This window comes from Pholis gunnellus (assembly GCF_910591455.1).
Source record: "Pholis gunnellus genome assembly, chromosome: 23".
NCBI classification, from domain to species: domain Eukaryota; kingdom Metazoa; phylum Chordata; class Actinopteri; order Perciformes; family Pholidae; genus Pholis; species Pholis gunnellus.
The window spans coordinates 14,413,771-14,434,358 of record NC_136550.1 but is presented as its reverse complement, the minus strand read 5'-3'; the positions used below and the strand labels follow the sequence as shown (position 1 = coordinate 14,434,358).

Sequence of the window (20,588 nt, the reverse complement as noted above, 5' to 3'; positions counted from 1 at the left end):
TAATTTGCTCTCAAAGTGCACCAGATTGATACATTTATATGGAAGATTTTCTTCCAGAGGAGGATGCCTCCGAAGTCCCCCCCCCCCCCCCCCCCCCCCCAATAGTCTCAAGACCCTAGCCAGGTTCTGGTGTCACCTGCCGAGTTAAAGTGAACAGGGTCAGCCCCGTTGTTAGCAACAACCCAGGTTCACTTGAGTTGGGCGGACCTTTTAAAGCCAAGTTGATATCACCCGACATTCAAAGTGGTCAGAGTGCTGTACTGTTCACACTACACAACTTGATGTCCTGTAATCGGGAGTCTTGAATTTGTTGTGGTTTTCACACTTCATGACTAACTGGAGATAGGGGTACAACATCTTTCACAAAGAGGAGTCCATGATGAGTGTGTTTGGTCTCTGTCAGGGGCGTAGTTCACAAATGAACCTGTTTCCACATGTCTTTGCTATTTCCTCCAATGTAGATCAGTCACTGTGTTATGTATAACTACCAACACCTTAGGTGTAACAACTATGGCTCGTGGGGCGAATGCAACAGAGTTCTCATCATTACCGGTGATCCCTCCCCAGGTTTTACCCTCAGCCCGTGTCCTGCTCTCTCATTGGCTGTAGCTCTGCAGGTCCAGATATTTACCCTGATGGATATCTGGAATGTTCCTGCGATGCATCCGCGAGCCTCTCGGCTTGCGTCTTGTGAACGAGGCAATAGATGGACCAGTTTTCTCCTTTTAAGTGACAAGCCGCTCCTCTGAGTGTTTATACGTTTTTTATTACATTTTTTAACTGATTTTATTAATTGTCAATGTTCTTATTGTCGGTGTACGATTAAAACGTTTTTTTTTGTTTGTTTTTTTGCCATATCGCTCAGCCCTGTAACATTCCATGTTTGCCCTTTTTGATGAACAGTTTTATAATTTGGAAATGTGTTAGCAATTTAGCCTATAGTGTTGGTGATGATGTCTGATCATCACAGGCCTTGTTGTTATCGCGATTCTGCCTGCATTGTCAACTATATGCAAATTAGATAGGCGGAGCTAGTGCTCAGTAAACGTGAAGTCAAGGGAAGTGATACCGTTGTACGGGCTCTACTTACTTGTGCTTTGCAGAGGAAGGGCTCATCTGTAGCTCCAGTCAGCAGGAAGAGGTGGAGTGAGTCAGCTTGTTGGGCAGATGTCATGTGATCAGAATGTAATCCAGACCATCTCCAGGAGTAGTATGGCCCCAATTACATTCTGATTGCACTCCACTCTGTTTGCATTGACACATGTTTTTGCTGTTCCAGATCAAATATCCACATATGAATGGGGTGTTGGTAACAGGTGGGATCTTTAAAGTGCTTTTCCTCACTCAGTGGATTGACTGAATTGCAGTGACCCAGGCTGTCCACCACATTATCTCCTCTGCCCCGCAGGTTTACTTCAGCTGTGTCATAACAGGCTTCACTCAGTGTTTGATAGTGTTGGAGTTGATACCTGCAGCATTTCACTATAACAGGATTTACCATGTTGCTACACCTGCCGGCCTCCAGGTGTTCCCTGTCCTCCCAGGTCACAGTGTCTCTTTATCTCCATTGTAAATTCAAGCATAGGGAGGTCATTCTACTGACAGACCTGCTTCATTCTGAGTTTGATCAGTTTCCCTGTACTCACATTGGTGTTCGTTGCTGTCATATGAGGATATTTGCTGTGAATGTTGTTTGCACTGAAGACTGCTCACTCATCTGACCGGCATGCTGCTCTTGGCTAGCCCAGTGGCCTCTTGACCTTTTTGATGCAACTTGGAGAAGTCTCCAAGAGCTTCTCTACATGACCAGCTTCACACCTGAACCTGAACTAGCTGCTGGATATTATGTGGTGGTATGTCAGTATGAGACTGTTCTGTGATTTTTGTGTACATTATGTTTAAACCACATTGCACTTGATCTTTCTCTGCCACACTCATTTCATTGGTAATAACTGCCTAGTTGAAGTGTAGGCTGGGTCAGTGCTGTGTGTGTGGGAGGGATTACTGGTTAGTAGAATGGGTTGTGAAGAGTTATGGATTCAAAGGAGGCTGAGGCCAGCACACATTCCTACGTGCAGAATATTGGTGAATTAATAGAACCCAGTAAACATTAAACTAAGACACAGAATACAGGCTCGTCTCTCAAGGCTGTTGCTAATATTTGGTTTCAGTGAAGCTGGAAAAAGCAGATTAACTAGTTTACAGATACAGCAGTAATTAATGTATTCTGTATTACACAAGAACACTGGCCAAAAAAGAACCAGTACAATTACCAAAATTTAGATTTTGAATCAGGAAATATGTAAAACAAGAACATAAATTCAGTTTTCAGCTATTTATCAAGGAAAATGTTCATCAATTTCAAAGTGTTTCCTTGTTCCTCAAAATGTGAGATTTTGCCTTTAAGGATTTTTAATATCACTTCATATAAAATATGATTTTGTTTGGACTCATCTTGGGGTCTGGGAAATTAGGTTCTTTGACGATGGTTGGTTTTGATGAGGATTTGTGTTTTTTTATTTGTGGTGCTGTCCGTCATTATCGTCTATTTGTACGTCCCAGGGTTAACAGTGTCACTACCAGAAGGTGTCACCATGGCATGTAATCCTAGTATAGCTGACCCCTTACTTAATTTATAGATAATGATGCAGTGTGCTTCTGTTGGCTTGATCACATTAGAGGCAGACAACAGTGACCAATTCAAATCTTATTTTTAACAGCAGCCAGTCGCCACTATTGCTGAGGTAGCATCTGCCTGTGACCCTCACATTTGTCTTTTTTACTGACCTGTAGTACAGGTGTAATTTTTCTCATTGAAGCAAAGGGTGCAGTAAATGTTTCTTTCCCCTTCATTCATTGTTGGGCTGAAAGGTCAATTCACACGGATCATTTAACAGAAGTAGTTACCAGTCGTTACCATCCCTTTAAACGTGATGATGGAACATTATTTCAACTCTTAATGTCAAGGTTATTTCTTTATTTATATTTATTTTCGAAAATCCATTGGCATGAGTTTCCGTGATGTTTGAAATGTTTTCATTCCATATTTGCATTAGGGCTGCAACAACGAATCGATAAAATCGATAAAAATCGATTATTAAAAGAGTTGGCAACGAATTTCATTATCGATTCGTTGTGTCGCGCGATTATTACGCCACTCAGTGAAGTGCAGTGAGGTTAGTCACTAGTGGCTGGTGAGGCACTGACTATTTCAGAGTCAGATTTACCGCCGGGGGAAACCTCACCCGACCCGGACATGGAAAGGATTGACAGATTGATGCTCTTTGACAGATTGATGCTCTTTCTCCATGCTGTGGGTGGTGGTGCATGGCCGTTCTTAGTCGGTGGAGCGATTTGTCTGGTTAATTCCGATAACGAACGAGACTCCGGCATGCTAACTAGTTACGCGGCCCCGTGCGGTCAGCGTTCAACTTCTTAGAGGGACAAGTGGCGTTCAGCCACACGAGATTGAGCAACAACAGGTCTGTGATGCCCTGAGATGTCCGGGGCTGCACGCGCGCCACACTGAGTGGATCAGCGTGTGTCTACCCTTCACTGAGAGGCGTGGGTAACCCGCTGAACCCCACTCCTGATATTAGTCAATTTTTTTTTTTTCAATTATTACTTTCACAGCTCAGGGATGTTCGAGCAACCTGTTTGTGCACTTTCTGAAGATTCTTTGCACTGTGAATATGCACTGTCAGTTCTGTTTTTGAATAAAGGGTTGGAAATTAATGCTTTTTAGTTTGTAGTTTTTTTATCCGATTCATCGATTAATCGAACAAATAATCGACAGATTAATCGATTATTAAAATAATCGTTAGTTGCAGCCCTAATTTGCATAATGAACCAAAAATATTCGTACACCTCACAACGGGTGTGATATGTGCAGTCTGCTGGGAGGATGTAACTCGGCGGGTCAGGGGCGGCCCCTCGGAGAGCGAGGATTTCTTGGTGGGTTGCTGGCCCTCGCCAGGCTCATTTCCTCCAGGGCCGTGCAAATGAGCGGCTCTCGGTCGGCTTTAAAGGGCCCTGGGTGAAAGTGGCTTGTGGCTCGGGCCGCAAGCTTTACAGCAACCCTCGGCGGACCACGAGGGCCCCCTGCTCCTGGCAGGGGTCATCCGGGACAGACTGTCCTCAGCACGCGTCTGCTGCGATGTCTTCAACCCATCTGATCTGTCGTTAAACACAAACCGGGTCTTGTTTCCCATGCTTTATGTGGATTTTTATCAAAACGTATCCAATTTCTCAACAACCGATGTGTTCATGATTAGATTGTTTTACAATAGCATAGAGGTGGTCCACTATAATAGTAGGGAGACACTGGGCCGGGATGTTCCTCTCTAGGTGACAAATGTATAGTAGCGCTGCTGTGTTGGTGCACAGTACTGCTCTGTGTATCAGGACATTGGTGTTGTTCTGATGCGTCCCCTGTGTGCAGGCTGTCATAGAAGACAGTGGATGCTCGAAATGCTCCCAATCTCAGATCTTGCACCTTTCATGTGCGTTTCCATCCACCACTGTTCGTTGAATGTGAGGAGTCGGGCGGTTGCAGATAAACAGCCGGTGGTGCTAATTCTCCAGTCGGGCGCCATTAAACCGTCGCAGAGGAAGAGGACACAAAGAGATGTTGAAATTAGAAGAGCTGCTCATGTGCTCGTTGTTCACTGGTTCATGCTTTTTCCTAACTATAGACTAAACATTATTACTGATGTATTTTGTTCAATACACCTTACCTACAGACAAAAATGGGAAAACAATGATTCACTGCTCTGCCCAATTAGTGTCAGTTCAGTGCACCATATTAAACCCTTATATCAACCGACGTTGGCCTCAAAACTCACATTTTATGGCTTTGTTCATGTTTCTGTCTCGTGCTGGTCTGCTGACAGCGCTGTTGGTTGAACACTCGGCCACACTGGATGGCAGTAGAGGAGGTTGTACCAGCGTCTGATTCAATTGTTGTGTAGCAGACTTTCACCAGACTTATTCATGTGAATATTTTGAATTTTATCCTCCAAAATGTATATTTGAATGGAAAGTTGTTTGTGGATGAAAGAGAAATTTGAAATCAAACATGGCAGTCACATGTATTACCCCAAAAACAAGCAGACAAAAAAAAGAACCAAAATCATTGGTATTGCCTACATTTATAACTGCAGGTGCCCACAGTGTAAACCAATTCACAAATATAACAAAATACAAATTCTACTTTCAGTTTGGTTTGTTGGTTCATCTGGGAAAAACTACAGGCCTGACTGTTGTGAAACTTAGTGTTACGGGCCATTGAAGAACTCGTGTACTTTTGGAGCAAATGGTCTGCCCTCTCAGAGAGCCCTTCTAGTTTAATTCAATTCACATGAAGTCAGTCTGCAGTCTGGATAGACAAGTTTCCTGAAGCTCCTGTTACACCAGTCCACTCACTGAGCTGGCAGGCTCTGGTTCACCTAACAGCTTCTCAGTGTTGTATGGACAGTCCTCCAATTAGAGCTGTGTGTCACTTGAATGAGTTCCTATCATTCAGGTTAGCCAAACTGGTCTCAGTTCTGCCAGTACAGCCACAGAGCTGTGTTGGTGTCTGTCCAGAGGACACCTGAACTATCAGCAGACAAACAGAGGAATATTTACTCTACTTAGTATTTATTTTATTATGTGCATTCATGCATTTCTGTGAATGTTTCCCTGTGAACACTGTTTTTCTCCTGTTTCTTTCAGATTACGTGTACTTTGAGAACTCCTCCAGCAACCCTTACCTGATCCGTAGAATAGAAGAGCTCAACAAGGTTGGTTGTTTCTCTCATATGTTTCCATTTTACAGATTCTGTAATACTAGGATTGGGTATCGGCGATAGGTCTGTACTTGACTCTAACAAAAGTGTAATTTCATTTATTTAATAGGTCCACATTTATTTATTCAAAGCAGCATTGCACCTTTCACTACAGTTTCAATGTTTGTATCTGTAAAATATCTCACACATAAATTTTTTTATGTTTTTAAGTCAACACTTCCTGTTTTCATTCCAAATTAAAAGCGTTCTGTGAACAGCATCCCCTAATTTGTTAACACAAGGCTTTTATTGTTTGCAGGACCGTGTTGTGGAAAATGCCGTGACTTGCACGGCTCAATAAATTAGTGGAGTTCTATAATTATTTTATGTTAATAAGTTAAGTTAAGTGGGCCATTATCAAAGGCTAATTCTAAACAAGACAGGGCTGCAGTTCAGCAAGGTAGCCGTCACACTCGGGTAGAGGGGGGCAGTGTGACCCGAGCCTCACTCACTGTGACTTCGGTACCCAACCCTATAATATACCTGGCAGTGTTGTCCTGTCGTACTCCAACCAGGCTGTGTTTCATAGCTCGTACTCCATAGATTAGACCCAGAACCTTCTGATCCACTGGTATCATTTCAGTCAACATACTGTACTCTCACTGACACACACACACACTCACACACACACTATGTCCCCTCGTCTTTCCTGGACGTTGCTCATGGTAAACCGTGGTTACTGTAATCACAGGACACCGGTACAGGAGCCACTTATATAAGAGCAGCAGCAGCATATGACACAGGCTTGTTTCCCAGTCAAAGGATTAAGCTCATTTATGTAACACTCTTACATTGAAGGGCTTGTGCTGAGCAGCAGGAGGACTGCATCGTCCTGAGTGCTAATGGCTGCTGAGCACAATGAATGGATAGTGAGAGAGGGAGAGGGAGATAGAGAGGGAGAGAGAGGCAGCAGCGCCAGGCTGGATTGTGGAGGGAAGCACGCTGTGTGTGTGCTGCTGATGCCAATCCAGGGAGAATAACGTACTACTACCAGAGGGCTGACATATCATAGTCTTTATGATGATACCAGTATACATCTTAATGTGATTTAAAATCTGTGGAGGAATTGGTCTGCTAAAAGGAATGACTTGGGGATTGTGGAAGTGGTTTGATAGCGTTAACCTTCAGAGAACAGAGCAGAGGGCCACATACTCACCTGTGTGAGGAAGAGAGAGCAAACACTCAAACAGCAGGCTGGAGTTAGTTTGACAATCACCAGCTGGACATTCATGCGGTCTGCATTGAGTTTACTTAAATGTTTAGTATTCACCAGCTGGACTGGTTTCATCGTTGTTGCCGCTGTCACAAAGACAACCGGATCGCTAACACAGTTAGCAACATGGCTACCACTAGCAGCCTGGCTACTGTCCAAAGCATAAACAACCGTCTGAGCTTTTATTGTGAAAGAGTGTTACTGTAATGCGCTGCCGTTGCCAATTGGAGGAAATGAAGAGTTTGCCGTCTTGGTTCAGACTAAGGAGCCACCGTGTTATTATTTTATTGCCTTCACAAGTATTTCAGGATCATTTATTGTCATTGTGCGTTACAGGGTTGCACAACGAAATGCAGTGGCAGCCCATTTGCTACAAAAAAACAATATGACTAACAACAAAACCAAAACGGCAATCATGTTCCTTTGTGCCGTTTTTCTGGCTCATGGCTGGCTAGTAGGGCGTGTAAATCACCAAATGTATTAGATTACAATACTATATTGACACTTTAGACTACGATGTGATATTTGCTGATATCACAAAATCTGCCACGATACATTTTCGATTTGATTCAATTCAGGGGCCTGCGATTCATATGAGACAATATCATATGCCCTTTAACACAATCTGTTACATTTTTATCATCTCTTAAAAACCAACTAAAATACAATTACAGGCCCCTCTGAGAAATCAAAGTGAAAAACAATCTATTCTTTAGCTACAGAATAGCCCTCCTGTAGTTGGAGGTCAAACCTGGTGAGCAACTTGTCACTAAAATGAGAATAGCCGGTCCGACTTAAAGGTCAGTAAAAATATATCTTAAAAATTCCCAGATGCTTTGGCCCAGCAGGGAGTCCAACGACCCCGCTGCTGTTTTTTTCCAGAGAGTGGAGTAAATATTCTCATTGTCTTTTTCTTGGCTGCTGGCCATCATCAGCCTGGCTCTAGGCCGCTAGCACTGTTTGAACGCTTAGGAAGGAAACAGACGTGCCATGAGAATTTAAGAATAAAGGTATCTTAAAGATTATTATGGATCGACTTCTTACTCAATGCTATTGGATAGTTGATCCATCCATCGATCCAGATGGATTGATCGTTACACCCCTATATTCTCCTCCATGCACAAACAGAAATGGCTTCTTTTGTTCAGACCAGTGTGTAAACTAAGCCGTCACTATACTGCTGAGGGCGGCCACAGAAAGCTGTTGCTGCTTCACATTGAGAGTAGGGCTGCAACTAACGATTATTTTAATAATCGATTAATCTGTCGATTATTTGTTCGATTAATCGATGAATCGGATAAAAAAAAAAAAAAAAAAGCATTAATTTCCAACCCTTTATTCAAAAACAGAACTGATAAATTCACAGTGCAAAAAATCTTCAGAAAGTGCACAAACGAACATCCCTGAGCTGTTAAGGTAATAATTTTTTTTTAAATTGACTAATATCAGGAGTGGGGTTCAGCGGGTTACCCACGCCTCTCAGTGAAGGGTAGACACACGCTGAGCCACTCAGTGTGGCGCGCGTGCAGCCCCGGACATCTCAGGGCATCACAGACCTGTTGTTGCTCAATCTCGTGCGGCTGAACGCCACTCGTCCCTCTAAGAAGCTGGACGCTGACCGCACGGGGCCGCGTAACTAGTTAGCATGCCGGAGTCTCGTTCGTTATCGGAATTAACCAGACAAATCGCTCCACCAACTAAGAACGGCCATGCACCACCACCCACAGCATGGAGAAAGAGCATCAATCTGTCAATCCTTTCCGTGTCCGGGCCGGGTGAGGTTTCCCCCGGCCGTCCCTCTTAATCACGGCCCCAGTTCAGAGAAAAACCCACAAAATAGAACCGGAGTCCTATTCCATTATTCCTAGCTGCGGTATTCAGGCGACCGGGCTGCTGTGAACACTCAAACATCTCCGCGACTTATTGAGTGACGTAATAATCGCGCGACACAAAGAATCGATAATGAAATTCGTTGCCAACTCTTTTAATAATCGATTTTTATCGATTCGTTGTTGCAGCCCTAATTGAGAGTCCTACGAATAGATGGTTAATGAAGTCTAATTCCAGTTTGAAACAACTTTGTTCTTTTCTTGTGGCCATCATTAGTGAAAATATTATTGTACTCACTGAGTTAATAGTTGAGATCTAGTGTCATGGCAGTGTTGTGAAAAATAGTTTAGTAAATAGTTGTAGCGGTGTTCCCAGATCTCGGAAATGACTTAACAAGATGATGGTAACTGATTGAAGTAATGGACAAAGCAACAGAAACGTGAGTCATCTTTTAGACAAACCACAAACTAGATCTGCACAGAGCAGATGAGAACACACAGCTGGAGCCACGGTTGATTGTGATTCTAGAGTGCTTGCTATAGATATGATGAAGACCTGTGGCCGCCCACAGCTGCTGATAAATTAAAGTGCTTTCTGTTTGCAATTTATTTTTGGCCTGCTCAAATAATAAGCCAAGAATTAATGAAAAGCAGAACTGAATCAAATGTAAATGATGCGGAGCCCTAGTTCGTACCTGACTAACCCGTAGCATGTCGAGTGAATGAAACCAACATGGCTGCTCTAACAGAGGTAGCTACACCAGCGCTCTGTGACGAAGCCGACTTGTAACCGCTGACTCTCCACTTCCAGACAGCCAATGGGAACGTGGAGGCGAAGGTGGTGTGTCTGTTCAGGAGGCGGGACATCTCAGGAAACCTCAACACCCTGGCTGACAGCAACGCAAGTGAGTACGAAACCACGGAGCCCCCAGCTCCTCTCAGCTCCTCTCTGCTCCCCTCTGCTCCCCTCAGCTCCCCTCAGCTCCTCTCAGCTCCTCTCAGCTCCTCTCAGCTCCTCTCAGCTCCCCTCAGCTCCTCTCAGCTCCTCTCAGCTCCCCTCAGCTCCTCTCTGCTCCTCTCTGCTCCCCTCAGCTCTCCTCAGCTCTCCTCAGCTCCTCTCTTTGTTTCCTCCGGTGTGGGAGCAGGTACGATGTGGCTCGCTGCCTTTTATGAACCTCGTCTCCATTGTGTTCCACATAAAAAAGCCCCAAAGCACCTCTTCAGCTTTTATGCTGTAAACTGCACCACGGCCTGCTTCTGGTGTTAAAGTAAGACCATCACTGGTGTGTAAGGCTCCAGCTTGTTCATTCCAAAAATGTTAGGTATTAAATTGTAGTCGTAATATTTTTTATGGGAGTCAATATGCATAGGAAAAGGGCTATTTTAAAGTAATTACAACTACTGATAGATTTTGATTCCACATGTCAACCTCATCATTTTTTAATCGGCTGAGTGTCCGTCGACTCTGGACACTTTGATCTCATCTTAATCCAACGTATTAGTCTAGTTTTAGTCGACTCGAAATTTTAGCCATCAAAAGATAAGCTGTCAAAAAGGTTGTTAACGTTTCTGGTCGAGAATGATCTGGTCTGAACAAAACATCCAGACATGAAACGGGTTCTAATTTGCATATTTATTTTGAACCAACACAATTCAACAAATGACGGCCTGGATGAATGGAACATACTGTCTGTACTGTAAAGACAGTGGTCCACAACAGCAGACGATCAACACCCAGTGTTGCTTTAAGTCAGTGCTGTTTTAGTCCTAGCTGCAGGGTTTCTGTCCTGATAACGTTACTACACACTAGTTCTCTCTGTGGGGTTATATTTAAAGTGTGTCTGCTGTTTTCCCGACTCTGTTGCCATCATGTCCTTTTGCAGAACTTCTTCAGCAGTAGGGTGCAGCTAGCTCATCATCCTAGATGATTTTGGCGCGCATGAAGAGAAATATGCAGCCAACCAAGAGGGTATTTGGTTCAGTAGGTAGACGGGGACGTCCTGGTTCAGGGTTCAACCTCTGACTCGTCCTGTCAGCATCTTAAGCGAGACAATCAACCCAAGTTGCTCCCCAGCAGCTTCACAGCAGCCTGCTGCTCCGGTCATGCTCCTTACTTTGAGTTGGATGTGAAAATATCCGCCTCTACACGCTGTTCTTACCCGCCGTCTCTCTTTACGCTGAGAAGCGTCTGAGCGGCTCTCTATTGACCATTGAATTAGCAAAATAATTGTTTCTTTTTTTTCTTTCCGTCAACAAAAATAAATACAGACTTTGTCCTTTTTATCGATGATATTGTATGGAGATGTAGTTAAAGTTATTGTTTAATTAAGTCGGTTCGGTCTTGTTAACGTGGCGTCTTCATTGTAGGAAAAAACAAATACTGATGATATTTTGTTAAAAATGTCATCAGCGAAATGAACGCTAGTGTTAAATGCTCTGTTAGTCTAAAGATGCACTCCTTGATTTAATCCCCAGATCCCATAATATTCTCCCAGCATCATTCATTGCTTTATACAGTTCTCTATACATCCATGATCCAAGTTGCATCAGTTTCCAGTTGAATTAATCATATTGCATCAATAATTGAAGCTGATCATTTCAATAGTTTTCAATCAGGACCGTGTGTGTGTGTGTGTGTGTGTGTGTGTGTGTGTGTGTGTGTGTGTGTGTGTGTGTGTGTGTGTGTGTGTGTGTGTGTGTGTGTGTGGGGTGGGGGGGATTTCAGTAGTAACTTGTCAGCATGTGGTGCCTGCCCCGCCCCCCCGATCCAGCCTATGAGCCCATCTCTGTCTTGTGTGTGATCACAGAGCCAAGGAGGTGGTGGGGTGGTGCTAATGGCATGCAGACTACTGAGGCCTGATCACGCTCACTCATTACCCCCAACCCCGACACCCTCAGCAGCTCCCCCTCCTTCCTCCTGGGCCGCAGTGCTCCAGACAAAGACATCCACACACACACACACCTCAAAATGGATGCATTAGTGCTCCTTTTTTTATTGTACTCAGCACCACACACAGATGTAGTGTTTGTTCAGTGGTTATGTGGACGAGTCTGAGAAGTGATGAAATACAAAGCTGGTTCATCGTGTGTTGTTTCTGCTGCGCTCTTTTAAAGATTTACATTTTTTTAAAGAGGCCGAGCCGTCTACCTCCCAAACACAGCTCTGCCTTATTGGATTTTCTCGGTGATGCGGTGACCGAGCTGAACCACAACAACGCAAAATGAACTTCACTGACACATTCATGGTGGTTTGTCTACAATCAGCTTTTCTCAACTGCAACGTGTCCAGTGATGGAGAACATTTGAACTCTTTTCCAACAATCGATGCTTTGGTTGACAGTCCTATCATTAACACTGATAATCATCCATCATATCATGGTTGAAATGTCTTCTCTCATGTATCCAGTTACTGGAAGTTGCATAGTTCATCTCATTGTGGTTAGAATCTTTACATTTCTTGGTTTAGAAATTTGTCCACTGTTTGGGCCTCTCACAATATTAAAAAATATGATTCTTTGTTTATGTATTTTGGTTGCCAGCGTTGGTATTCGGATATTCGTTTTTGTTTTACCCCTCTTGATTACAAACCTGCATAAAACACACCAAACCTTTTTCAAAATGCTACTTATTCAATACCAAATAAAAATACAAACAACAATACTGAAGTTTATTTCTGCTGGAAAGTTGTAAAGTTGGGTATTTTAACATTGGGGTCTATGGGGATTTGAGCCATTTTTGGCACTTCAGCCGTCAGGCGCATTAGTGTTTACACTGCAAAAGATGTGTGGTCAAATGCTTCCCTAACCACCTCACTAAGTGGACTGAGTGATCGGATAACGGTGCGTCTTGGTGACAGAGTTGTATTCTTAAGTTCACCGTTACACAACCCCGACCTCTCCTGGGTCGCTTTCCAAAAGTTCAGTTTTCCTCATCCACACTAACGAGCAACATCGGTATTCACTCTGGTGAGTGTTCAAAAAAGGAAAACCTTCATTTTCTGGGAGAAAAAAAGGCCGTTTAACCAAACCTAGTTCTGTTAATATAGTTTCAGAGACTTGGACTGGCTCTCAGTCTGGCTTTGGCCCCTTTGGCCCGTTGTCATCATGTTACAGTGATGAAGAAGTGCACCAGCTTCTTCTGTCTGCTGCTGCTCATTTGTACCAAACCGAGCTTTATCTGCCTCACTTTTCCTCATCACTGCTCCCCTCCTCTTCCTCCTCATTTTACACACGCGTGCACGCACGCACACATCAATTCTTTGTGCAGAACAAAAGGCCCTTGATCTGTCCCCGAGGGCCACAGCACGCAACGGGTTAATTCTGACTGTGTGTGTGTGTGTGTGTGTGTGTGTGTGTGTGTGTGTGTGTGTGTGTGTGTGTGTGTGTGTGTGTGTGTGTGTGTGTGTGTGTGTGTGTGTGTGTGTGTGTGTGTGTGTGTGTTGCGTGTGCTTTAAGTGCCTGTCGCTCCTTCTGTGTATGTGTGATTTCTGCTTCGTGTGTGTGTGGAGGGAGTTGGGGATACATGTTGGGGGGGATGGGCGCCTCAGGTTTGGTACACAGGGTTTCCTACTTTGTCTGGCAGGGACTAGCCGGACAGGAGGGGGAGGGGGGAGGGGGGTTGAGAGGTTAACAGAAAAGGGGTGTGGCTTAAGGTACCGTCCCTCTTCCTCGCTATCTCTGTGTCTCCCTCTCTCTCTCTCCCTCCCTCTCCCTTGCCCTCAGTGACAGGGTTTCCTGTGGCTGAGTGCAGGGGCGGAGTCCACGGAGATGGAGCGATATAGTCCCGCCCCTCCAGCTTGCAACAAATTACTCACCCGCCTGAAATTAGGAATGCGCAATCTAGTGGCCGAACACACACACACACACACACTTGCGCACACACACAGCTGCTTATGGCTTCATTTTGACTTGTATCGTACTTGTTGGAAACATGGGTGTCACACATTTGGTCATGTGACACAGTTGCATTGTTTCACAGTAAGTCCATTAATAACAGTGTAGTGTGCATTGTAGTGGATGGCAAAGTACAAGTACAGTTTCAATTCTTACGTTTCTTATAGAAGTCTTAATTCAAGAAATCACACCATCGACCAATTTTCTCTAGCTTGATAATTGGCTGACCTTTGAACTCTTATGGCGTGCTTTACAGAGGATTACTAAATATGAACTGCTCCAATAGGAAGCAAATGCAATAAAAGCAGTAAGAAATGAACTCTGGGGACAAAAGCGGTAAAGGTCATACATCAGAGGTTCTAGAACAGAGGCCTGAGGTATAAGGTGGCAGTCAAACAGAAGACTGCTGCTCCTAATTCATGTGAAGACAAATCGGTCAACAAAACGCTTGAAAAATCTCCTGCAATATATGTTGCCAGATTACCCAACACTAACATTCAATTGTTGACACAGAGGGTAAAATGATAGTCAGAGAAATTAATTCAGTCTCGTAGTAGTTAGTAGAAACCTCCAAAATCGTTAATCTATTGGATCTTTTGCTCAAACTGGATACTTTTCTAGAAACCAGACGAAAGTGACAAAAGGGCGGGGCTCAGAAAAAAAAGTCGCTATTACAAAATTGTCGGTTACTTCATCACTGCAGATTCATCAACGCTCAGCTCAGCTTGGCTACTGATACTTCACAGATTCTATGCATTTTGGTCAAACAATTGACGACAATTAATTATAAACTATTGGACCTGGCTAGACTGCCCTCCTCCCTTCCCATCAGTACGCACACCACAAGATCACCTCTGCGAGAGACACGAAAGAGACCGACTGGGTGAGAACAAAAGAAGACCTGGACAAACCGGAAAAACATCCACAATTCATAGCAAAAATCAGCAGAGCTGCTCAGGGGGCAGCAGCCTCTCTATGAAAACTGTGGCTATTAACCACGGCTTTGGTTTGATTCATACCTCCATTCAACTTCCTGTCAATGGACAAACTGCCACCACGAGGGTGTTTCTTTTTTACTTTCAGTTTTTGAAAACCTGAACAATAAAACTGTCATTAAAGTTATACTCTTCCTAGTGGTCCCAGATCAGTGTTTTAGACCGCTAAGGGAATGGAATCAGCATCTGCCATCTACCAAATACCGAGTAAAGGTTGGCTGTGGCAGGTAAAAATGTCAGGTCACACGGCACCATGGCAGATAGGATCCCTTAAATTAAGGAATGCTATTTTTATAAAGCAATTCCATGAGTTAAAAATAGTCTGGGATTAAGGTTACATGATATATCTCATATTTCTACTGTCATTCTCCAAAGGTTTTATGGAGTGTCCGTTAGAAATGTTCAGTGACCTGCGAGAAAAAAACCTAATCTCAAAAGCAGCGCTGACGCCGATGTGTTTGTGTTGCAGGAGAATTTGAGGAGGAGTCGAAGCAGCCGACGCCGTCTGAACAACAGAAACACCAGCTCAAACACAGAGAACTCTTCCTGTCCAGACAGTTTGAATCCCTACCTGCTACTCACATACGGTACGTGATCACCAGCGGGGCTCAGACAATACTGCAGTGAAGTCTGAATCCAGCTTCTCACTGCTGTCACGCCAGTGATACGTCCCATCCTGTTCAACTGTTGATGAATGGATCACACGTACACCACATATCGGACTCAGTCATCCCGACACCACCGTTATCTCCTTTAGAAAGCACCAGCAACAGATGTCCAAACTATTCATATTATTTTTAACATTCATGCTCAGGTTATTAGTACGTATGATAAGCGTCACAAACTGACCATAGATACGTTCTTGCTCTGTGGGAATCTCTCTCTGTTTCTGAGCAGCACATTCAGATTATTGAGATTTGTCAGAATGACTTACTTTGAACTTTTTTCAGTATGTGTAACCCATCCTTTCCCAATATGTGCCTCTCTATCAAATCCCCTATTGAAAATATTTGAAGGGGGGAAACAATATGATGGAATTAACATAACAGTAGTTTATTAATTGAAATCTGACTGAACAACATTTATAAAGAAATGTGTGTATTGAGCAGCATTCAAGGCCACAAATCTCAACTCTGAAGAGAATCTTTGTCTTCGACATCCTGCTCAGTGAATGCTCCGCTCTGTCTCCTCAGGGGGAAATGTAACGTCACCCTCCTCAATGAAACGGACATGTTGTCCGGCTACCTGGAGAAAGAGGTAAGACTCCGTCTGCTGGTTTGTCATCAGCATTACTTTTTAGTTCTTTTAGAGAAAGATGCAGTGAATGTAATGTAATCATTTTATGTGTGTTCGGTCCAGGACTGCTTCTTCTACTCGTTGGTGTTCGACCCCGTCCTGAAGACCTTACTGGCGGACCAGGGCGAGATCCGGGTGGGCTCCAAGTACCAGGCAGAGATCCCTGACAAGCTAGCTGAGGGTGAGCAGCGCGTTTAAAGTTTGAGATACCAGGCAAATGTATTACTGTGGGAACCTTTTTAAACCAGTTCCCCTTCCTAAGTTGAACCCAGTTGCTCCTCGTCTCAGGTGAGTCAGACAACCGGATCCAGGAGAAGCTGGAGACCAAAGTGTGGGACCCCAACAACCAGCTCAAAGACCCTCAGATAGACCAGTTCCTGGTGGTGGCAAGGTAACGCTTCCCTCCCATCTGTCACTTGGTTGCATCATCATCATCACTTAATCCTGTTGCCATGACGACTTCTGACTCTGCCATCCCCAGGCGAGCTTTTCTAGAGGAAATGTGTGAACTGGCAACAAGTTTGATAATCTAATGTGAATATATATTTCATGGTTGATACATGTAACACCCGAGAGTACATTAAGAGGTATTCATTTCAATTCAGGATATATACACATATTGCATAATATTTTGCCAGATATGCACCCGAGTATTCATTTGGATGATGACACTATGCTAGTGTTTGGGGGAGCAGCACAGTTTAATAAAGGAAATCTACAGGAAGTTTATTTTTGGAGGGAAATCCTCCTGCTGCCCATTAAATGGTCAAAACACACCATCTAGTGTTCATTAATGAACATTCAGCACTCTATACACATTCTCTCATAAACATTACTAATATTAATATTAACCTATTGCCAATGTAGAGCAGACAGATCACAGATCAGTGATATTAACCAAAGCATGGGTCATTTCAGGGCTGTGGGAACCTTTGCTCGGGCCCTGGACTGCAGCAGCTCCATCCGCCAGCCCAGCCTCCACATGAGTGCAGCTGCAGCCTCCAGAGACATCACACTGGTGAGACCACTGACTGACTGTGTGTGTGTGTGTGTGTGTGTGTGTGTGTGTGTGTGTGTGTGTGTGTGTGTGTGTGTGTGTGTGTGTGTGTGTGTGTGTGTGTGTGTGTGTGTGTGTGTGTGTGTGTGTGTGTGTGTGTGTGTGTGTGTGTGCTTGTGCTTGTGCTTATCTTTCCACACTATATTGATATTAACAATTAGACCCAATCTGGGGCAAATAGTAATATTCTGGTTTGTTGCTGAAGTGTTTGCCTCATTGTTGCTCAATTGCTGGTGCATCAGGTGATAAACTACACTTCCCATCGTTATTAGCACAGGTTTTCAGCTTACTACAAGGAGACCATCAGAGAGAAGATGGTCTATTTCTATATAGTTATTCCTAATGCTCGTCATCGTTGCCACCGGTTTGGACTTGGTGAGATCGGATGAAAACATGTAGGTTCACCAGAAGCTCCTTCAGCTCAGACTCCAGCGGGGCCTCTGGCAGTGACAGGCCCGGGAGAACCAGAACAGAACAGAGCAGATGGTCCCTGCTGCAGTAAAATACGAGGTTTTCTAAAAGGAATCTGGTTTTCTGAAACATTCCCGCTTCTGTCCACAGGGAGCGCCAAAATCCACACGGGATGAAAGTTCCTTGTAGTAGCTTTTGTAGCACACATGAGCATCCTGTTCAATGTCCGATTTTAAGAAGCCCAGTCCATGTTTGGGACCACTGCATCCACTGTGTGACATGATGGGGCTTTAAGTAGCCAAAGTCTCTCACCATTGACGTCTTGTCACCTCGTGTATCCACAGCAGCTTCAGTTGTGACATTGTGATGTGGCGACATTAAAGGTTTCCTGAAAGGGAGCTCATATATCACTGATCCCAAAACGACAGCATGTGGTGTGCTGAGCCAACTAGACACCAATTTTACAACCTGGCTGTGTTTAGATGTATATACAGGAGAAATCACATGACGAGCCTTAGCCTCTAATGCTAATGTATGTATAATGTATAACTCCTGCTGTCCGTGGTGCTGAAGCTCTAATGTGCCTCTCTTCCTTCCCCCTGCTCTCAGTTCCATGCCATGGACACGTTGCAGAAGAACAGCTATGACCTGGCCAAAGCCATGTCCACGCTGGTCCCTCAGGGCGGCCCGGTGCTGTGCCGCGATGAGATGGAGGAGTGGAGCGCCTCAGAGGCCATGCTGTTTGAGGAGGCCCTGGAGAAATACGGCAAGGACTTCAACGACATCCGCCAGGACTTTGTAAGCTTCTTCTTCTCTGCTGTGGAAGCTTGATGAGTGCTGATGTTGATTGGTGGTATTCACTGGTGATGCAAACATTTAAACGCTGCTGTTAATGTCAGTTTGATGTGGAATTGAACTGAACTATGGCAGCAGACATCAATTATTTTAGTAATCAAGTAATCTGATAAATAGCTTAATTAGCTTAATTATTTAGTCAAGCAGGACTGTGCTGCCCACTAGCTGCTAACGGCTGACGTTAGCTAGCTCTCCTCTCTCCTCAATCTCAGCACCGATGATTAGGGGCTCAATAAACCCCGGAGTTGTTGTGGACGGGGGTCAGGGGTGTAATCAAAGCCCTAATCCAAATAATTTGCATCAATGATTTTTAGTGTTCGAGTTGCTTCAGGAATGGTTTCAGCCCTAAACCAAACATATATTCTGTTTGTATCCTTCCTCTCCCTCAGCTGCCCTGGAAGTCTCTAGCCAGTGTAGTCCAGTTCTACTACATGTGGAAGACTACCGACCGCTACATCCAACAGGTAGGTCTGCAGTGAGGCGCCTCAACGCACCGTTTGGGATTCTGTGCTCATTCACAAACCATTCACTGTTCTCTCTCGCCGTCAGAAACGACTAAAGGCAGCAGAGGCAGACAGCAAGCTGAAGCAGGTGTACATCCCCACCTAGTAAGTATCACTGTAAACCGCTTCATGATGTACCCACCTGTAGTTAGAACTGCTGTCAGGATAACTCCCCTTTTTTCCCTCCCTCTCCAGCACCAAACCCAACCCCAACCAGATCATGGTGCCAGGCAGCAAGCCTGGTATGAACGGGGCTGCAGGCTTCCAGAAGGGACTCAGCTGTGAGAGCTGCCACAGTAAGTACGCACGGTGCAGGACCCATCTGATGGGGGGACGGAAGTCTAGTGACTCCAGATTTAGTTGTTTTTAGGACAGCAATGATCACAAGAATCTTCAGGACTGATATCAAAACAGAACACAAGAGGCCTCATTTTGAGGTTACAGGTTTACAGTTTCAGTCCCAGAGATAACGGTTTGACTTGACGTTGTGCTCCTGGATCAGGGGTCGGCAACCTTTACTATCCAGAGACATTTTATCCTATTTTCCACCAAATAAAATGTGTCTGGAGCTGCAAAAGCTATTTGATATCACAGCTTATAAAGTTTTATATATAGTTATATTATATATACAAAAACTATAGTTTGTTGTATTTATGAAAATATAGAACAAGAATAAAGACAATTCTTGACATTTTATTGCAATTTTACCTGTTATAACAATATCAAACTCTTATGAAGAGGAGAGTTTGCTGCAGCAGTTGAGGAATCGCTCTTTATCGCTCATCTCCAGCGTGATACTTTTCAGCAAATGCTGTGTTTGTGTTCTGGAAGCGTCTTTCAACATTACATTTTTTGCACATATCAAACATATCAAACACATACAGGTAAGCCAGCATCGTTGGCAGTGAAAGCAAATGAATACATGATCAGCCACCTGCAGGGAAAGGCTCTTGACGGGTGTAATAGGATGTGTAGCACATTTTAGTTGACAAAATATTGAAACATTTTTATTTAAGGTCAGGTATTACTGACCTTGTTGTCTTTTCTATCAGCTGTTGTCCAGTTAAAGTCTGCATTTCTGCGGCGGAAGCAGCTGTTATTGGAGTGATTAGCGAGCAGCGTGTCCTGCAGCGTTGTCAGACCTACGGAGTGGCCGTCTGAAGTCAAGTTAGCGGATTTGAGCAACTAATCTACTTCCTGTTTACACCGGCACCCACCCGCATGCCCAGTGTACGTGAATAGTCACATGATATTCGATTTCAGGCGTTTAAGTCTGGACAGAGATAATCTAGAAAACGATGCTGAAACGCCGTGTGGACAGAGATCGTTTAAAACGTATTAGTGTGGATGTAGACTCAGGGAGCCGCAACAGAGGGGCTCAAGAGCCCTGACCTGGATGAATAAGATGAACCTACACAGATAAACAATTACTCCCACCGGATGTAACTGAAATTGTTTTTATATTCATCAACATAAAAGACTGTCGAATGTCCAATCAGAACCTCTCCTAACACCAATGCTCCCTCCACCTACCCAGCGGCTCAGTCTGCTCAGTGGTATGCCTGGGGGCCTCCCAACATGCAGTGCAGACTGTGCGCCTCCTGCTGGATCTACTGGAAGAAGTACGGAGGCCTGAAGACCCCCACGCAGCTAGAGGGCGCCGCTAGAACCGGCTCTGTAAGTCTCCGTCCTCACAGTCTCAGGCTTGA

The 20,588-nt window shown here is 44.3% G+C and overlaps 1 protein-coding gene across 2 annotated transcripts in view; it reads left to right on the top strand.

The window, feature by feature from the left end:
- Positions 1-20,588, top strand: part of mta2 (metastasis associated 1 family, member 2) — a 28,775-nt gene that overhangs the window by 4,043 nt on the left and 4,144 nt on the right. For both annotated transcript variants that reach the window (XM_079185015.1, XM_079185014.1), the window contains exons 2-13: positions 5,716-5,783; positions 9,682-9,775; positions 15,227-15,344; positions 15,951-16,014; positions 16,117-16,234; positions 16,342-16,444; positions 16,972-17,071; positions 18,131-18,319; positions 18,766-18,840; positions 18,926-18,984; positions 19,075-19,175; positions 20,417-20,556. In XM_079185015.1, coding sequence (XP_079041141.1) covers positions 5,716-5,783; positions 9,682-9,775; positions 15,227-15,344; positions 15,951-16,014; positions 16,117-16,234; positions 16,342-16,444; positions 16,972-17,071; positions 18,131-18,319; positions 18,766-18,840; positions 18,926-18,984; positions 19,075-19,175; positions 20,417-20,556 — 1,229 coding nt within the window. The remainder of the gene's footprint in view (positions 1-5,715; positions 5,784-9,681; positions 9,776-15,226; positions 15,345-15,950; positions 16,015-16,116; positions 16,235-16,341; positions 16,445-16,971; positions 17,072-18,130; positions 18,320-18,765; positions 18,841-18,925; positions 18,985-19,074; positions 19,176-20,416; positions 20,557-20,588) is intronic.